This window comes from Phyllobates terribilis, unplaced genomic scaffold, assembly GCF_046119375.1.
Source record: "Phyllobates terribilis strain yellow unplaced genomic scaffold, ASM4611937v1 Scaffold_12__6_contigs__length_324123572, whole genome shotgun sequence".
NCBI classification, from domain to species: Eukaryota; Metazoa; Chordata; class Amphibia; order Anura; family Dendrobatidae; genus Phyllobates; species Phyllobates terribilis.
This window is the reverse complement of record NW_027362772.1, coordinates 147,172,892-147,190,050: the sequence shown is the minus strand read 5'-3', so window position 1 is coordinate 147,190,050 and position 17,159 is coordinate 147,172,892. Positions and strand designations below refer to the sequence as shown.

Here is a 17,159-nt window from a genome sequence, read left to right as displayed (position 1 = left end):
TAACATTGAGATTGTTGATATTTTCAGCAATTTTGGTTCTCAAGTCCTCAGACAGTTCTCTTCTCCTCTTTCTGTTCTCCATGGTTAGTATGGCACACACAGACACACAATGCAAAGCAAAGATTGAGTCAACTTCTCCCCTTTCTATTTGGTTTCAGGTGTGATTTTCATATTTCCCACACCTGTTACTTGCCACAGGTGAGTTTGAGCGAGCATCACATGCTTGAAACAAAGTTGTTTACTAATAGTTTTGGAAAGGTGCTAAATTATGACCAATTTGCCTTTTTTTCTGTTTTTTTTTTGTGGTGTTCCAATACACAAAGAGAAAATAAACATGTATAACAAAACATGTGTAACTGTAAGAATTTTCTCGGAGAAATCCTTCATTTTTTGGGACAGTTTCAAGGGTACCAACACTTTCACCCATGACTGTATACGAGAATCAGTTTTCCATTGTATTCTATGGACCAGCGAGTCAATAAAACAGTGAAACAGGACAAATCCTGACAGATCTGAGAACAAGGCTATTGTAAGATGTGATACCTATGTTTCTTGGTGACAGCTCATAGCATAAATATAACCTTCATAAAATGTACATTCATCGATATGTTCTAAATTAGGGTCACCTTGTTTGCAGCCAGATGCTTCCCATATTAGTCATCCATTGTCCTTTAGTACAAAGTTTTGGAAGGAGCACATGACTCAGAAAAATACTGCCATCTACGAGACTTGTTCCTTCAAACTGATCTGTAACTTGAGAGGAAAGCCGCGTATTAATGCATAACATTTGCACATTTTGTATTACTTGCAATATTTTTTTTAGAACATTTTAATTATTTTTTTTTCAGTGAAAACCAAGAAAAGATGATATATTACCTTCTCCTGGATCGTAAAGAAAGATATCCAAGCTGTGAAGATGAAGACCTCCCTCCTCGGAATGATATAGGTATGGATATGAATAAAAACCAGCATCAGCTTTAGCGTTACGGCTTTGTGCCGAAATTCGAGTTCCTCGCCACCAAAATCGTCACACCATGTCTATGTATAGACCTTACTTTGTGCACAGTCATGCTGGAACAGGAGAGAATCTTCCCCAAAACTGTTGCAATTGTCTAAAATGTTTTGTATTCTGTTGTATTAACATTACTCTGCACCGGTAATAAAAAGACTGGCCCAATCCTGGAAAATGAGCCCCACATTGCCATCTATCATTCAAAAAATTTTCAGAATGCCAGATAGAGATGTTTTATTCATCACAGACCAAGGAACATGTTTCCACTGCTCCACAGTCCAGTGGCGGCATGCTTTACACCACTCCGACACTTTATGTTGTGCCTAGTAAATGTAGTGTTTCTCTTTGTGATCTTAGGCCTGGATGCAACTGACTCAGAGTTCTTGTGCTAATGTCACTTCCAGGGTTAGTTGGAACTCCATAGTGGGTGTTACAAAAGGACAGGTGATTTTTAAGTGCCATGCACTTTCGCACTCGGTGGCCCTGGTTTGTGGGTGTGCATGGTCTATGTTGTACTGGCAGAGCTGTTGCTTCTATAAGTTTTCACTACACAATAATAGCACTTACAGATGACAGGGCAGGTCTAGCAGATCAGATATTTCAGAAGCAATCTTGTTGCAAAAATAGCATGGTTGGACAGTGCCATGCTTAAGAGAAATCTATCAGTTGGATCAACCTTCCTCAGCCGTTTATATGGGCATGTAGGTCATAGGACACTGATTAAAATGATACCTTGATATCTGCGATCCGATGTCTTATTCCAGAGAAATCCTTGTTTTTCTTAATATGTAAATGAAGAATAAGAATTAAGAATAAGATCTATGGGCCGGACATAGATCTTCCTAAGAATCCGCCTCCAGAGATTATTGTAAATAAAAGGGGGCATTACCAGTGTGAGACATGTAGATCAGGAGAGCAGACTGTCAGTCATTACACATCTCACGCTGGTAACACCTTCTTTCATGCATAATAATCCCTGGAGGCGGAGATCTATGTCCGACCCATAGATCTTAACAACTCTATTACATATTAAGAAAAATGTGGATTTCTATGGAATAGGATATCAGATCACAGATATCAAGGTATCATTTTATTCAGCTTCCTATGACCTACATGAACATAGATGGCTTGGGAGGGACGATCCTACTGACAGATTCCCTTTAAAGTCAATGAGCTCTTTAGTACAATCAATGCTACCATCGATATTTGTCTATGAAAATGACATAACTGTGTGCATGATTTTAAGTACTAATCTGAACCGCATGAACTCAATAATTATGGACGGTAACATACTAGTGTATGTTTATTACATACTTCCCGATTTTGCGGAGATTGTCTCGAATTTTGAGGCACAATCCCGGCAAACTTAGGGCATTCTGACCGAAAATTTTGGGGTATGAGTAAACTCTGCTCCAAAGTGGGTGATCCAGTGTGGGTTGGGGCGCTCTCAGGGCATTCTCAACAGAAATGTTAGCACGTATGTTATTCTCTTTAAACAAAGTTTCTAAAAGTATGACGTCAGAAAACTGCATCATGGGAAGTTTCAATTTCCAAAATGAATCTTTGTCTGTAATTGTAAAATGCAACTAGAGACATAACTTATTACTAATAAATTCCACAGATGCTTATAGTATTGGATATTCTCTAAGTAAGTTCTGCCTTGAATTCTTTATTATGTAACCTTTTTCTTTATTGAATAGATCTGTCACCCGGCACATCTCAGTACAGTAAGGCATTTTTTTTATTTTTACCAATGCTTCTTCTTTTGGTAAAAAAAAAAAATACTTATTTTGCAATGAAGAATGATCTTAGGAAGGTGCAATTGCCATTTATTTCAGCGAAAGCAAATGAATTAATGATAGAGTGAATGGAAAAATATTAGTAAAACGAATACCTTCAAATGAATCTAATGCGAAAATAATCAAACATGGTTCAGTATTCCCAAATTATCTCTGTATGACCCTATTTATTATACTTTTTACATTTTTAAAATAGATCCACCTCGCAAAAGAGTTGATTCCCCAATGTTGAACCGCCATGGAAAACGCCGGCCTGAGAGAAAGTCTATGGAAGTCTTAAGTGTGACAGATGGTGGCTCACCTGTGCCTGCACGACGGGCTATTGAGATGGCACAGCACAGTCAAAGGTAGAAACCAGCCTATATAATATGTATGCTTTACAATTTGAGCTTACGTTTTCATTGCTTAGCTTGCATGATCTGCTATTTTCAAGACTCTAATAAAGGTGATCACATATGTACGGCCACCTCTCCATTCGCAGTTGCTCAAAGACGCGGCTCCACCATAGCCACACACTATTTGAGTTCATAGAGGCGGCTGCATGGAAAGGTGGTGTCGTCCTAAGATGACATGTTGTAAAAGTCATTGCTATACTTATTTGGTGCTCATTCTGAGTTTCCCACTACGTTATAGACGTTCCAAATAGAATGAGTGTAATTTTAAGTGCATCATTGGGCTATATAACAAAAAAAAGTAATGAAATGTCATGAGATTGGACCTCTCTAATGTGAAGTTACTGATTTCCAAGACTGAAGACAGATAATAGGCCATGTGCCAAAAACCTGATTTGCACTGGTAGCCTATGCATCCTTAAGAGTCCAGTGGGACTCAGTGAACCCAGAATGAGCAAGAAACTATATGATTCTGACATATTGGACTCCTTTTTGACATAGCATCCTTTTTTGACAAGTTCCCTTTAATTAATAATGGTGGGAAAATATAAATATATTTACAGTACTGTGCAAAAGTTTTAGGCAGGTGTGGAATAAATGCTGCAATATAAGAATGCTTGCGAAAATAGAAGTGATCATAGTTTATTTTTTATCAATTAACAAATGCAAAGTAAAGGAACAAGAGAGAAATCTAAACCAAAACAGTATTTCGTGACCACCCTATGCATTCAAAACAACATACATTTTTCTGGTTATGCTTGCACACAGTTTTTAAGGGACTTAGCAGTGAGGTTGTTCCAAACATCTTGGAGAACTAACCACAGATCTTGTGTAAATCCTTGTTCCTCTTTATGTAATCGCAGACAGATTTGATGATGTCTGGATCAGGGTTCTGTGGTGCCGGATAATCACTTCCAGGGCTCCTTAATCTTTTTTTATGCTTAAGATAGATCTTAATGACACTGGCTGTATGTTTGGGATTGTTGTCCTGCAGCAGAATTAATTTGGAATCAATCAGATGCCTCCCTGATTTTATTGCATAATGGATAAGTATCTGCCTGTATTTCACAGCATTGAGGACATCAAGAAATGGGCAACATTGCAGACCATAGACACTGTCGTTGACTAAGGAAACTTAGTGCAGTAGATGAAAGACACATCATTCTTACTTCCGTTCGAAATCGGAAAATGTCCAGCAGTGCCGTCAGTTCAGAATCAACAAAACCATTGAGAGCTAGCTATACCCATTTACTGTTTGGAGAAGTCTGGTCAGAAGAGGTCTTCATCAAAGAATTGAGGCCAAAATATCAATACATTCTACATGGTAAAAAGACCAAGTGACTCAACAATGCACCAAAACATATAAGAACTGGGATGCAGAAAAATGTCAGCAGGTCTTTGGATCGATGAGTCAAAATGTGAAATATTTGGCTGTAACAGAAGTCAGTTTGTTCCTGAAGGTCTGGAGAGCGGTACAATAGTGAGTGTCTGCAGGCAGCAGCAAAGCATGGTGGAGGGTCCTTGTAAGTTTAGGGCTGTATTTCAGCAAATGGATTTCAGAATATTGTCAGAAATAATGGTGTCTTAAATGCTGAGAAATCCAGGCAGACAATTATTCATCATGCAATACCATTAGGGAGCCGTCCGATTAGCTCCAAATTTATTCTGCAACAATAACCTCAAACATACAGCCAATGTCATTAATAACAAGGAGTCCTAGAAGTGATGATCCGGCCCCACACAGCCTTAATCTCAAAATTATAGAGTCTGTCTGGGATTACATGATTAGAGAAAGAGATTTGTCTTGATCCACAGAAGATCTGAGGTTATTTCTCCAGAATGTTTGGAACAATCTCTGTCAAGTTTCTTCAAAGACTGTGTGCAATTGTACCTAGAAAAGTTGATGCTCCGATTCCATTTTGTAGGCATAGGCTGGTCACACCAAATATTGATTTTATTTTGATTTCTCTATTGTTCATTCACTTTGCATTTTGTTGATTGATTAAAAAAAACTATTAACACTTCTATTTTTGAAAGCTTCATATATATACATACTCCTCTACATTAAAATTGCACCAGGAATGAAAAGTTGTGGAGTTATGGAGATCACTGGATGGATAGGCACATTAATGATCTGCAAATGATGAGAAGAAGGGAAGCAACATTTTCAAAACATCTTGATTTATTCAGTATTGAGTAGAGATGAGCAGGACTGCTTGGTGCATCTCCAGTCCACGGTCTAGGGCTCTTTGGCTGTGGACAAGAGCTTTGTGGATTTCCAGCACTTACGGGTTCCCATGCATGAAGTTTGATTCGCCAGCCTGGCGTGACATCATTCTTGCAGCGTGCAACGCATAGCTGATGTCTCACTAGCCCGGCTAATTACATGCCAAGCCTGGGATTTCAAAGGGTAAAGAAATTCACTCATCTCCTGTCCATGAGAGCATTGAGCCAGAGAGCACTGACCTGGAAAGTGGACCGTGGTTGCACAAAGCAATCTGCTCACCTCTTGTATTGAGTATAAGCCCCATGTGCAGATGTACATGCACTTACATGCCTCAGCTGTGGTTATTCATCGTCGTCCGAGGAATGTTCTGTCACACTGAATGCACATGGTCAAAGAAATCAAGATCCGCTGCTGGCAGCTCCCTGTGCAATTGCCGATCAATGACGACCCAGATGTGCTTAATGGGAGAAAAGTCCAAAGACGATACAGGCCATGGTAGTATGTTTAGACCATGCAGGGTGCTTACAGTTGCATGAGTAATATGTGGCTTAGTGTTATCATATTGAAAATAAAATCGGCTCCTGAGACACTTTGGAGAAATGGCCATACCATTGGTTCCACTAGAGTGGTCTGGCTACCATATATTATGCCAACCTACACCATAATCCTGGAAATAGGGTAGTGTGATGTTCTCTCATGAAGGCCTCTTAATGGCGTTACCCATGTGGTCTCATAAAGTTCGAAGAGTGGCACAAAGTGATCCATTCTGTACTGAAAGTGAAATTGGATGTCACATTCGAAATCGAAGGCATCAAACCGTGACTACACAAACCATCAAAAGGGATTTGCATGACATTGGGTTTTGAGCCAGACGTCTAGCTACAGGTGCTCCATTGACCTCACGACATCTCTCTCAAAGGAGTGAGTTGTGCTTTTGTCTTGGATGCAATGATAGCTGGAGATTGGTCTGGAGACCACGTGGGCAACACCATGAAGAAGCCTTCACGAGGGAACATGGAAGGGTCCCAGGAGCTGTTTTTCAACACAGCAAAGCCAGGCCGCATGTTGCACTTAAAAATGTGAAAAGCCTGCATGGTTTAAACGTGCTACCATGGACTGCAGCGTCTCCGGACTTGTCTCTCATCGAGCAGTGGATCTTGATGATTTGCCCAAGTTCATTGAGCAAGGCTGAACATTTCTCAGATGACCATTAATAACCTCACTGATAGCAGCTAAGGCTGTAAGTGCTGGGATTTCTGCGTGCATCACTCATACTCCAGAGAGAGGTTTTGAATCTTTTGTTTCCATTTTTTCATCATTTGCAGGTCAATGACATGTCTATCCATACTGTGATTTCCATAATTCTCGGACTTTTCCTTCTTGGTGCCGCAATTTCAATGTTGAGTGTATAAATATGTACTGTATATACTGTATATTTTTTCTTTAATTCTTTTAACCCCATTCACGACATGTGATGGATATTTATGTTAAAGGTCATGTCCCTGACTTTGATGCGGGCTTTGACACATATTTCCTCGCACATGACACTGATTTAATCAGCCATCAAGCTTCACCTGTGGCTGTTAACCAGTTAAAGCCCCCCGTCAATCTCTGACAGCGGGATTTAACACGCGCCTGCCAGAAACGCGTCACAAATCCTACCCATTGGCGCCCCTGTCACATGATCAGGAGGCGCCGATGGGTTGTTATGACACCCACAGGTGTCTTCAAAAGGCCTTCTTGTCTGTCATTATGATACTCCTGTAAACACTAGTGACCGGTGTACATAGGAAATCATCATTTCTATACATAGAGGTCCTTCAGCACTACTATATATACACAAGCGATCAGATCGTCGCAGCTTCAAGTCCCCTATAGGGACAGTAAAAAGTTATGAAAAAAAGATTTAACAAATATAAAAAAAATAAAGAAAACACAAAAGTTCAAATCATCCCCCTTTTGCCCCATTGAAAGTAAAATGGAAACGCTACAAGTCTCGCAGAATGTCGACAAACACAAAAACTTTTTTCCATACAAATTTCGGAATTTTTTTTCGCCACTTAAATAAAAAATAAACTAAACATGTTTTGTATCTCCGTACTCGTGCTGACCTGGACAATCATACTGCCAAGTCACTTTTACCATATAGTGAATATGATAAATAAAAAACCGAAAAACTATTTCGGAATTGCAATTTTTTTGCAATTTCACCACACTTGGAATTTTTTTCCTGTTTTCCCGTACACTATATGGTAAAATGAATGGAGTCATTCAAAAATAAGCTCTCATATGGCCATATTGATGGAAAAATAAAAAAGTTATGGCTCTTGGAAAAAGGGCAGGAAAAAACAAAAATGAAAAAAAAAAAAGGAAAATGGCCATGTCTGAAGTATATAATAAATGTACTTTTATATGTATCGTATAGGGCAAACATGTTTGTAGCATGACAGGGCCTCTGAACACATTATATATACGGGAGCTTAACTATACAGCTCATATTCCAGGTACCTTCATTTTATTCAGAATGCACATTATTTCTAAAAATACAAGAGGCAATCCCTGATTATATTGTAGGAAGAATGATGTATGGCTTAAAAGGAGAAAGATCAGATGAAATTGCTAGATGCAGAAGGAATCGCCGTTTGAAATCATACCACTTGACCTATATATCTATCTAGCTGAAACGTAATCCTGCCAAAGCATACAATTTAGATCAGGGCAAAACAGGGTCAGCGTCATTGTTCCATGTGCCGTAGGTAATGGATCTTTCCTTTTGTAGGTCCAGATCTGTGAGTGGCGCGTCAACCGGTCTCTCATCCAGCCCTCTCAGCAGTCCAAGGGTAAGCATTGAGAAGGAAATCCACAGTGTTACAGACTGCAGAAGTGGACTGAATACACCTGCATTACTGTGGCATTACTGTGCCAGCAGATCACATTGTCACCTCCCGGTGCCTTACATTGCATACACCATCATGAGCCATCATGCACCAATTCAGGCAAACCCTCCTTAAAACCTTACAGCCACAATTGTTTTCTGCATCATTCATCATTGCCATACTCAAATATGGTGGTTTCCCAGTATATTAAGAAATTCAATATAGCAATGGCACACCCATGATTCCTGCATTTCCCTCATCCCCTAAAAATTGGTTTATTTAGCATCAATATGGTGCAAAGAAAAAAATCTAAAAATTGCCAACTCAACATGTGGAATTAATGTACATACAGTATATCACAGTACCTGGCGTTCTTCTTGACCCCCCATTTATCCAAGCATTCATATTTTTTTAGTGGGGGAGAGGGAAGTAAGCTGCTCCCAGACACCACTGATGGCGATCTATCTTTACGAAGCACAAAGGGATCTGGTCTGAAAATTCAGCTTACACAATGTCCTGCTTTCTTCCTTTTGGAGGAGAGTTGGGATCCCTCCTTGCACATAAGATAAATAGCCTGTCTTGCTGAAATTATCTGGTTTTGACTACGTTTCATGCATAATGGGTCCTTAAAGGGGTTGTCTACTACTGGATAACCCCTTCGTAATTGCCCCAAAGTGTTGCCAAATAATCACAATTCAGGTTGTTCTAGTCAATAGTATTTCCACACAAAACAAAATTGTAAAAGTGTAGAAATCATATTGAATGCAACTTTTTCCCATCTATTTGAGAATGGCCTTTGATGAAAGTCCATATCTGTTACACGTTATACACACAGCAGTGCAGCCCATGTCCTGTCACATTGCTCCATCTCATTGTCAAACATCAATGCCCATCGGGCACTTTTCTGTCCCCCCTTGCCAGAGTCCCGTATTCACTTTCTCCCCCACGCCGCTGGATACCGCTGATGGGGAGGACCCCCGTGCCATCTGGCAATCCAAAGCTGCTCACCGTCAGCCTGATCCGAAGACCCAAACGTTGCCTGCTAAGACCAGCCTGGGAGAGAAGCCCCTCCACACCATTAAATCCAATCCCTTACCGATTACCATGACTGCCTCCTCCCCACCGCATGACTCCTCAACATCACCTCATCGCTCCCCATTATCCCCTCCTTTCTTCCCTTCCTCACTACCTGCTCGTTTTTTCCCTGGTACTAAATCCACCACCAAATCTATCCCTTTGCCGCAGGTGACCCCTCACCCTTCTCCCCGTGGTAGTCCCCTCCCTACCCCGCTGGGTACCCCAGTGCATACGCCCAGGGACAGCCCGACTGGGACACCCAGTGGCACCCCACCCTCAAGTCCAGGCGTTGGTGGGGTAGCTTGGAAGACACGACTCAACTCTATCAAGAATAGTTTCTTGGGTTCCCCACGATTCCACCGTCGGAAATTACAAGGTAGGTTTTGTTTTCCTATATATGAGCGCCATCTAGTGGTTAGAGCATGGAGATGGCTTCATTAAAATGGATGGAAATTCATGAATATGGCAGCTGACAAACCACTAAAACTCATGTTATAAGCCCTTGATATTTAAAACCCATTTCTGATCTCTAGTTTCTGGCCTTGAACCCTAATATCAGTGCATAATGGCATGTGGTCAGACTCATAAACCATTATTTCAGATATTCAAGACCAAAGTTGATCATCTGACCTTAAACTGGCTCCCCACCCTGGTGCTGAAAAGTGACTATAAATTTGTCATGTATGAGTATGTGGTGTCCTCAATTTGCCTCCTGATGACTCCTTTGAGACTTGTGTTCTGGTTCTTCTGCATCCAAGGTGGCCACCACAGTTGCATAGGAAGCAGTGGCAAGACTGGACTACATCTCCACAGCATGGAAAATGGCAGGGGAGGCATAATTCAGACTCACCACTGCACTCCATATGTCACTGCAATGGCATCTTGGGTGCAGAAGGACCAGAACGCCGATCTGTGTAGAGGAGGCAAACGTAGGAGACCAGGGTAGGGTGACTATATATGACAAATGTTTAGTCACTTTCCAGCACCAGGGTGGAAGGTTGCTTTAACACAGGCATTTGTGAAAAAATGTATAACCACAAATTAGACTATTTCGGAGGAAAGAATTCAATCAGGCAAACTCTAAGTCTTTTTACACAGGTATGTCACTTTCCACAAGGAGAAATGTTACCCCTTATAACCCAGTTAGAAGCCTCTCATACAGCTAAATCAGATCTCATGCTTTACACTGAGGAGGGGCAACACCCCAAAATACGTGTCTACAAATTGAGATTCTGGTTTGGTTTTTATCCTAAGTTACGTGACCAGGCTTGTTAAAGGGTCAATATTGACTTTTAGGATTGCTACTTCCAGTAGGTGGCTCTAGAATTGTAGTCCTCTTCCTCTCTGCAGAAACAATTTGCATATTAAACAGAAACACGTGTCTACAAATTGAGATTCTAATTTTTCTTTTATCCTATGTCACGTGGCAAGGTTCGTTAAAGGGTCAACATTGACTTTTAGGATGGCTACTTCCAATAAGTGGCACTAGAATTTTTGTCCTCTTCCTCTCTGCAGAAACAATTTGCATATTACATTTTCCAGAGTAGCATAGCATGGCCTATAAGTCTCCTTACACTGACATGTCAGAAATGTCCACAAGGAGAAATGTTATAACCCAACCAGGCAGTCTAAAAGCTTGTACAGAGGGATCCCTGGAGTTATTGGTCATGGACCATATTACTTAAAACATGCCTATAATTACAGTATATTTATCCTTGTATAACTTCTATAAGTAGCACATGTAAATATGTAAACCTTAAAGGAGTTTTCCAAAAATTGCAAGTTATTCCCTATCACTTGGATACCATTGGGTCTGAATACCGGGAAAGGGGAGTTTCTGTAGTAATATATAGTCTTTAAAGGTGTTTTCCACAACTAAGCAACCCCTAATCAATGGCCTGTCAACTCTACAAAAATTTTAAAAAAATCTGTACTTACTTCCTGGATTGGCACTGTTCCTCCACTCTGACCGAGTCCTGACATAAACAATGCCTAGTGACTGCTGCTGCCAATCAGCAGCCACTGATTGGCTGCAGCCTTTACAATTCCATAAGAGGGGAAAAACAGTTTTTCTTCGGAAGGCTGCAGGTTGAGAGCCGAGAGCCAGGGAATGGTGCTAGGCCATGGGTAAATATAGATTTTTTTAAAACTTTTTTCAGAACAGAGGGGCCACTCTTGGATAACCTGTTAAAAGCGGATTTCATAATACAAACTACATACATTATTAAAGGGGTTGTCTGGTCTCAGAAGAAAAGTCTGCAGTCTCCCTATATAACTGCAGACTGCCAAATCGTGACAGTGTGCGATGTGAACACTGTCATGATGCCCCATGCAGATGGACAGTCTCGTGATCGCTTGTATGTGATTTTCATACCTGTAGTCACGTGCTCTTCTCTTACTTCTTTTCCACCGAGAGAAGCTTGATAAGACTAATCGGCACATAACCGCAAGAATGGAAATCGGTCATCTCACCGTACACTTGAATGGGGAACACAGGGGAATCGTGACAGTGTGCACATCACACACTATCACAAATTGGAGTCTGCAGTCACATAGATTGGCTACAAAGTTTTCTTTTGAGACTGGGTAATAACTTTAAATTTATCTCTTAGACCTGATGAGGCTAATGTACTTACTGTAAAAAATCCATGTCAGAATGGCTTAGTGATAATTTTTTTGAAAGCTTTCCCTGCTGTATTCAAACAGATGATCTCATAAAATGTTCATTTTTAATATCAGGCTTATGCTGATTGTTGCCGCTCCTTTTGTCACTGCACAATCTGACTCTTACCCACTGTTTCCTCATTTTTCTTCAGTACCGACACCGGAAGAAATGTCAAGTCTTACTCCAGAGTCGTCACCGGAGTGAGTATCTACTTTTATGCATTCATATGCGGTGAAACGAAGAAGACCATTACTGAATCCACTTACTTTTAGATCTGTTTTGGATTCTCTAATCTTTTTTCCAATTCTCTCTACTCATAGGCTTGCCAAAAAGTCATGGTTTGGAAACTTCATCAACTTAGATAAAGAAGAGCAAATATTTGTGGTGATCAATGATAAACCTCTCAGCTCCATAAAAGCTGACATAGTCCACGCCTTTCTCTCAGTAAGTAGAGAGGAACACTGCTTTTTATGACGTGGTCCTTGAAATTACTCTTGGAAAATTTACAGCTGGCCTTGTGAATCAGAATAAGGCTCCATTCACACTTCCAATGTTCATGGACGTCTGCTATCCATGTTACCCTATGACTTTTTCACACGTTCTCTTATTTTTTTTTGCGGACTATCCAAAATAATAGGAGCAGAGACCTGTCCAAGTTTGGCCTGATTTCTTGACCAAACTCATACATTTCATTCGGTTTGTTATGTGATTTGATTTGTCCCATTACAAACGTGTGAATTCGGCCTAATGGTATGTGCAGACAGCAGCTTTTTCAGATGGATTCCACCTGGAACCTGCTTGAAAAAGTGCTCAGTAGAAGTTAAAAATAATGAACATATGCACAGCAATGTCAAGCCGACACTGTTGTGCAGATGTTCTTTCTTTTGTAACTTCTTTTAACCACTCCAGGCTTCGAAAGCCGTGAAGTGGCTTAAATAACTGATCTGACCATTTTCAGATGGCTTCTGCTTGGCATCTGCTGCTATTCTATATATACTGTAAAATGAAAAAAGAAAAGGAAAACGCCGGTAGCAAAGCTCTTGCAAAAACAACCGAAAATGCGCCGAAGAAAACGCTTCAGGAAATCATGCTTCAAAAACTATACTGATATGTTGACATCCAAAGGACTGTGTGCACACACCATACTTAGGCCTACTTTTTTGCATTTTTATATTTGTAAAAAACGTCATGCATTTGCAGCAATTTTCATGGTGTTTTTATAGGCATTTTTAGTTGTGCATTGTAAAAATGCTGGTTAAAAACCAATATAATGCCTTTGAAAAATACTGACTGAGAATTTAGTCATTGGGCATGTTGACAGCTGATCCCTTGGAAGTGCATTGAGGTGAAGGGTGCATTGCTGGAAAAGGGGAAAAAAAAAAACTCTTTAAATCTCTTAATTTGCGAGTGTGGACGAGCTGAGTGTGACCGGAGTGTAAGTGCGAACGAAAGTAAGTGTGTGACTTGTTTTTCAGTGACTTGGATTCAGGGAGTTTGGAAGGGAGGACTTTGGACTGAATTGCTGTCTGTATTTCATTAATTCTTTACTTTTCCTTTTACTTAACATTCTGTCTATTGCAATCCCCATTAGGAAATGAGCTCCATTATTGACAATGCTATCCAGTGTACATCTTGCCACATGTATGCATTCCTTGAACAGCCGGTCGGGGTTGCTTACTGCTGCGCGAGATGTGTGCACGTTGTGAGTTTGGAAGCCCAGGTACTGGATCTAAATGAGCAGCTGGCAACACTGAGATCCATTGACAATATGGAAAGGAGTCTGCTGCTCACTGAGAAGCAGCTCACTGGGGTAGATGTGGGGGAGGGTGGTAGTCGGGAGCTGCAGGACAGTGAGGCCGCTAGTTGGGTGACAGTTAGAAGGGGGGGTAGAGGGAAGAGTGCCAGGGAGGCTAGTCCTGATCTGGCACACCCCAATAAGTTTTCAAAGTTGGCAGATGAGGGGAGTGACGGTACAGGGGTAGCACTGCTGCAGCAAGGCATGTCCCCTGAAAGCCGGAGGAGTGTCAGCTCCAGTAAAGAGGGAAATAGGAGAGTAGGACAGGCCAGGCAGGTGCTGGTAGTGGGGGACTCAATTATTAGGGGAACAGATAGGGCAATCTGTCACAAAAACAGGGATCGTCGAACAGTGTGCTGCCTACCTGGCGCTCGAGTCCGGCACATCGCTGATCGGGTTGACAGATTACTGGGAGGGGCTGGTGAGGACCCAGCGGTCATGGTGCACATTGGCACAAATGACAAAGTTAAAGGTAGGTGGAAGGTCCTTAAAGATGATTTCAGGGGATTAGGCTGCAAGCTGAAAGCAAGGACCTCCAAGGTGGTATTCTCTGAAATACTACCGGTACCACGTGCCACGCCAGAGAGGCAACGGGAGATTAGGGAGATAAATAAGTGGCTCAAGAACTGGTGTAGGAAGGAGGGATTTGGGTTCCTGGAGAACTGGGCTGACTTCTCAGTTGGCTACAGACTCTATGCTAGGGACCGGCTGCACCTTAATGGGGAGGGTGCAGCTGTGCTGGGGGAGAAAATGGCTAGAAGGTTGGAGGAGTGTTTAAACTAGGGATTGGGGGGGAGGGTATTCATTTTATAGGTGGGGAAGATAGTGCAGATAGTGACCTGGGCACAAATAAAGAAATTGGGGGTAGGGTTAGAACAGTCAATAAAGTAAGAAGGAATAGAGGTACAGAGAGATACATAAAATGCATGTACACTAATGCCAGAAGCTTCACCAACAAAATGGAGGAATTAGAATTAATTTTGTTGGAAAATAATTATGACATGGTAGGGATATCTGAGACGTGGCTGGACGAGAGCCATGACTGGGCAGTTAATTTACAGGGCTATAGTCTGTTCAGAAATGACCGTACAAACAAGCGAGGGGGGGGGTGTTTATATGTAAAATCATCCTTAAAACCTGTCTTGCGGAGGGTATATGTGAATCTAATGAAAATGTAGAGTCCCTGTGGGTGGAGATAAGGGGAGGGGGAAAAAATAATAAATTACTGATAGGGGTTTGTTATAAGTCTCCAAAAATAATGGAAGTAGCGGAGAATATCCTCGTAAAGCAAATAGATGAAGCAGCGACTCAAGGAGAAGTCATTATTATGGGAGACTCCAACTACCCTGAAATACATTGAGGGACAGAAACATGTAGTTCAAGCAAAGGTAATAGGTTTTTGACAACTATGAGAGACAATTACCTTTCACAACTGGTTCAGGACCCAACAAGAAGGGGGGCACTGCTAGACCTAATATTAACCAATAGGCCAGATCGCATATCAAATATACGAGTTGGGGGTCACTTGGGTAATAGTGATCACAAAATAATACATTTTCATGTAACCTTTAATAAGATGTGTAGTAGAGGGGTTACAAGGACACTAAACTTCAGAAAGGCTAATTTCCAACGGTTGAGAGATGATCTTAGTGCAATAAACTGGGACGATATTCTGAGACATAAAGCTACACAAAGCAAATTGGAGACATTTATTAACATCCTGAATAGGACCTGTGCACAATATATACCCTTTGGGAATAAACATGCTAGAAATAGGAGGAAACCACTATGGCTAAATAGAGCTGTAAGGGGCGCAATAAGTGACAAAAAGAAAGCATTTAGAGAACTAAAGCAAGTAGTGATGAGGCATTAAATAAATATAGAAAATTAAATAAATTATGTAAAAAACAAATCAAGGCAGCTAAGATTGAGGCAGAGAGAATCATTGCCAGAGAAAGTAAAAATAACCCCAAAATATTCTTTAACTACATAAATAGTAAAAAACTAAAAAATGATAGTGTTGTCCCCCTTAAAAATAGTCTGGGTGAAATGGTGGATGAGGATGAGGAAAAAGCCAATATGCTAAATGATTTTTTTTCAACAGTATTTACACAAGAAAATCGCATGACAGAAAACATGATTAGTGATAACAAAAATTCTCCATTAAATGTCACTTGCTTAACCCAGCAAAAAGTATGGCGGCGTCTAAAAATCACTAAAGTTGACAAATCCCCGGGCCCGGATGGGATACACCCGCAAGTACTGCAGGAATTAAGTAACATCATAGATAGACCATTATTTTTAATCTTTAAAGATTCCATAATAACAGGGTCTGTACCACAGGACTGGCGTATAGCAAATGTGGTGCCAATATTTAAAAAGGGGACAAAAAATGAACTTGGAAATTATAGGCCAGTAAGCTTAACCTCTACTGTGGGTAAAATCCTGGAGGGTTTCCTAAGAGATGCTATAATAGAGTATCTGAAGAAGAATAACCTCATGACCCAATATCAACATGGGTTTATGAGGGACCGTTCCTGTCAAACTAATCTGATCAGTTTTTATGAGGAGGCAAGTTCTGGACTGGACCAAGGAAATGCAATGGATGTTGTGTATATGGACTTTTCAAAAGCTTTTGATACGGTTCCACACAAAAGGTTGATACATAAAATGAGAACAATGGGAATAGGGGAAAATATATGTATGTGGGTTAAGAATTAGCTCAGTAATAGGAAACAAAGGGTGGTTATTAATGGAAAACACTCAGACTGGGTCTCAGTTAACAGTGGGGTACCACAGGGGTCAGTATTGGGCCCCCTTCTTTTTAACATATTTATTAATGACCTTGTAGGGGGCATACAGAGTAATATTTCAATATTTGCAGATGACACTAAACTCTGCAGGGTAATCAATACAGAGGAGGACAATTTTATATTACAGGAGGATCTATGTAAACTAGCTTGGGCTGATAAATGGCAAATGAGCTTTAATGGGGATAAATGCAAGGTAATGCACTTGGGCAGAGGAAATAAAATGTATAATTATATGCTTAATTGTAAAACACTGGGCAAAACTGTAACTGAAAAAGACCTGGGTGTATTGGTGGACGACAAGCTCACGTTTAGTGGCCAGTGTCAGGCAGCTGCTGCAAAGTCAAATAAAATAATGGGATGCATTAAAAGAGGCATAGATGCTCATGAGGAGAACATAATTTTACCTCTATACAAGTCACTAGTGCGACCACACTTAGAATACTGTGTACAGTTCTGGTCTCCGGTGTATAAGAAAGACATAGCTGAACTAGAGCGGGTGCAGA

The 17,159-nt window shown here is 40.8% G+C and overlaps 1 protein-coding gene across 5 annotated transcripts in view; it reads left to right on the top strand.

Annotated features, from left to right (window-relative positions):
- Nucleotides 1–17,159, top strand: part of BRSK1 (BR serine/threonine kinase 1) — a 386,555-nt gene that overhangs the window by 354,507 nt on the left and 14,889 nt on the right. For 3 of the 5 annotated variants that reach the window (XM_073656345.1, XM_073656344.1, XM_073656346.1), the window contains 6 exons: nucleotides 849–946; nucleotides 3,008–3,158; nucleotides 8,210–8,270; nucleotides 9,228–9,759; nucleotides 12,200–12,248; nucleotides 12,369–12,492. In XM_073656345.1, the coding sequence (XP_073512446.1) occupies nucleotides 849–946; nucleotides 3,008–3,158; nucleotides 8,210–8,270; nucleotides 9,228–9,759; nucleotides 12,200–12,248; nucleotides 12,369–12,492 (1,015 nt within the window). The remainder of the gene's footprint in view (nucleotides 1–848; nucleotides 947–3,007; nucleotides 3,159–8,209; nucleotides 8,271–9,227; nucleotides 9,760–12,199; nucleotides 12,249–12,368; nucleotides 12,493–17,159) is intronic. The other 2 variants (XM_073656348.1, XM_073656347.1) reach the window with 1 other exon arrangement.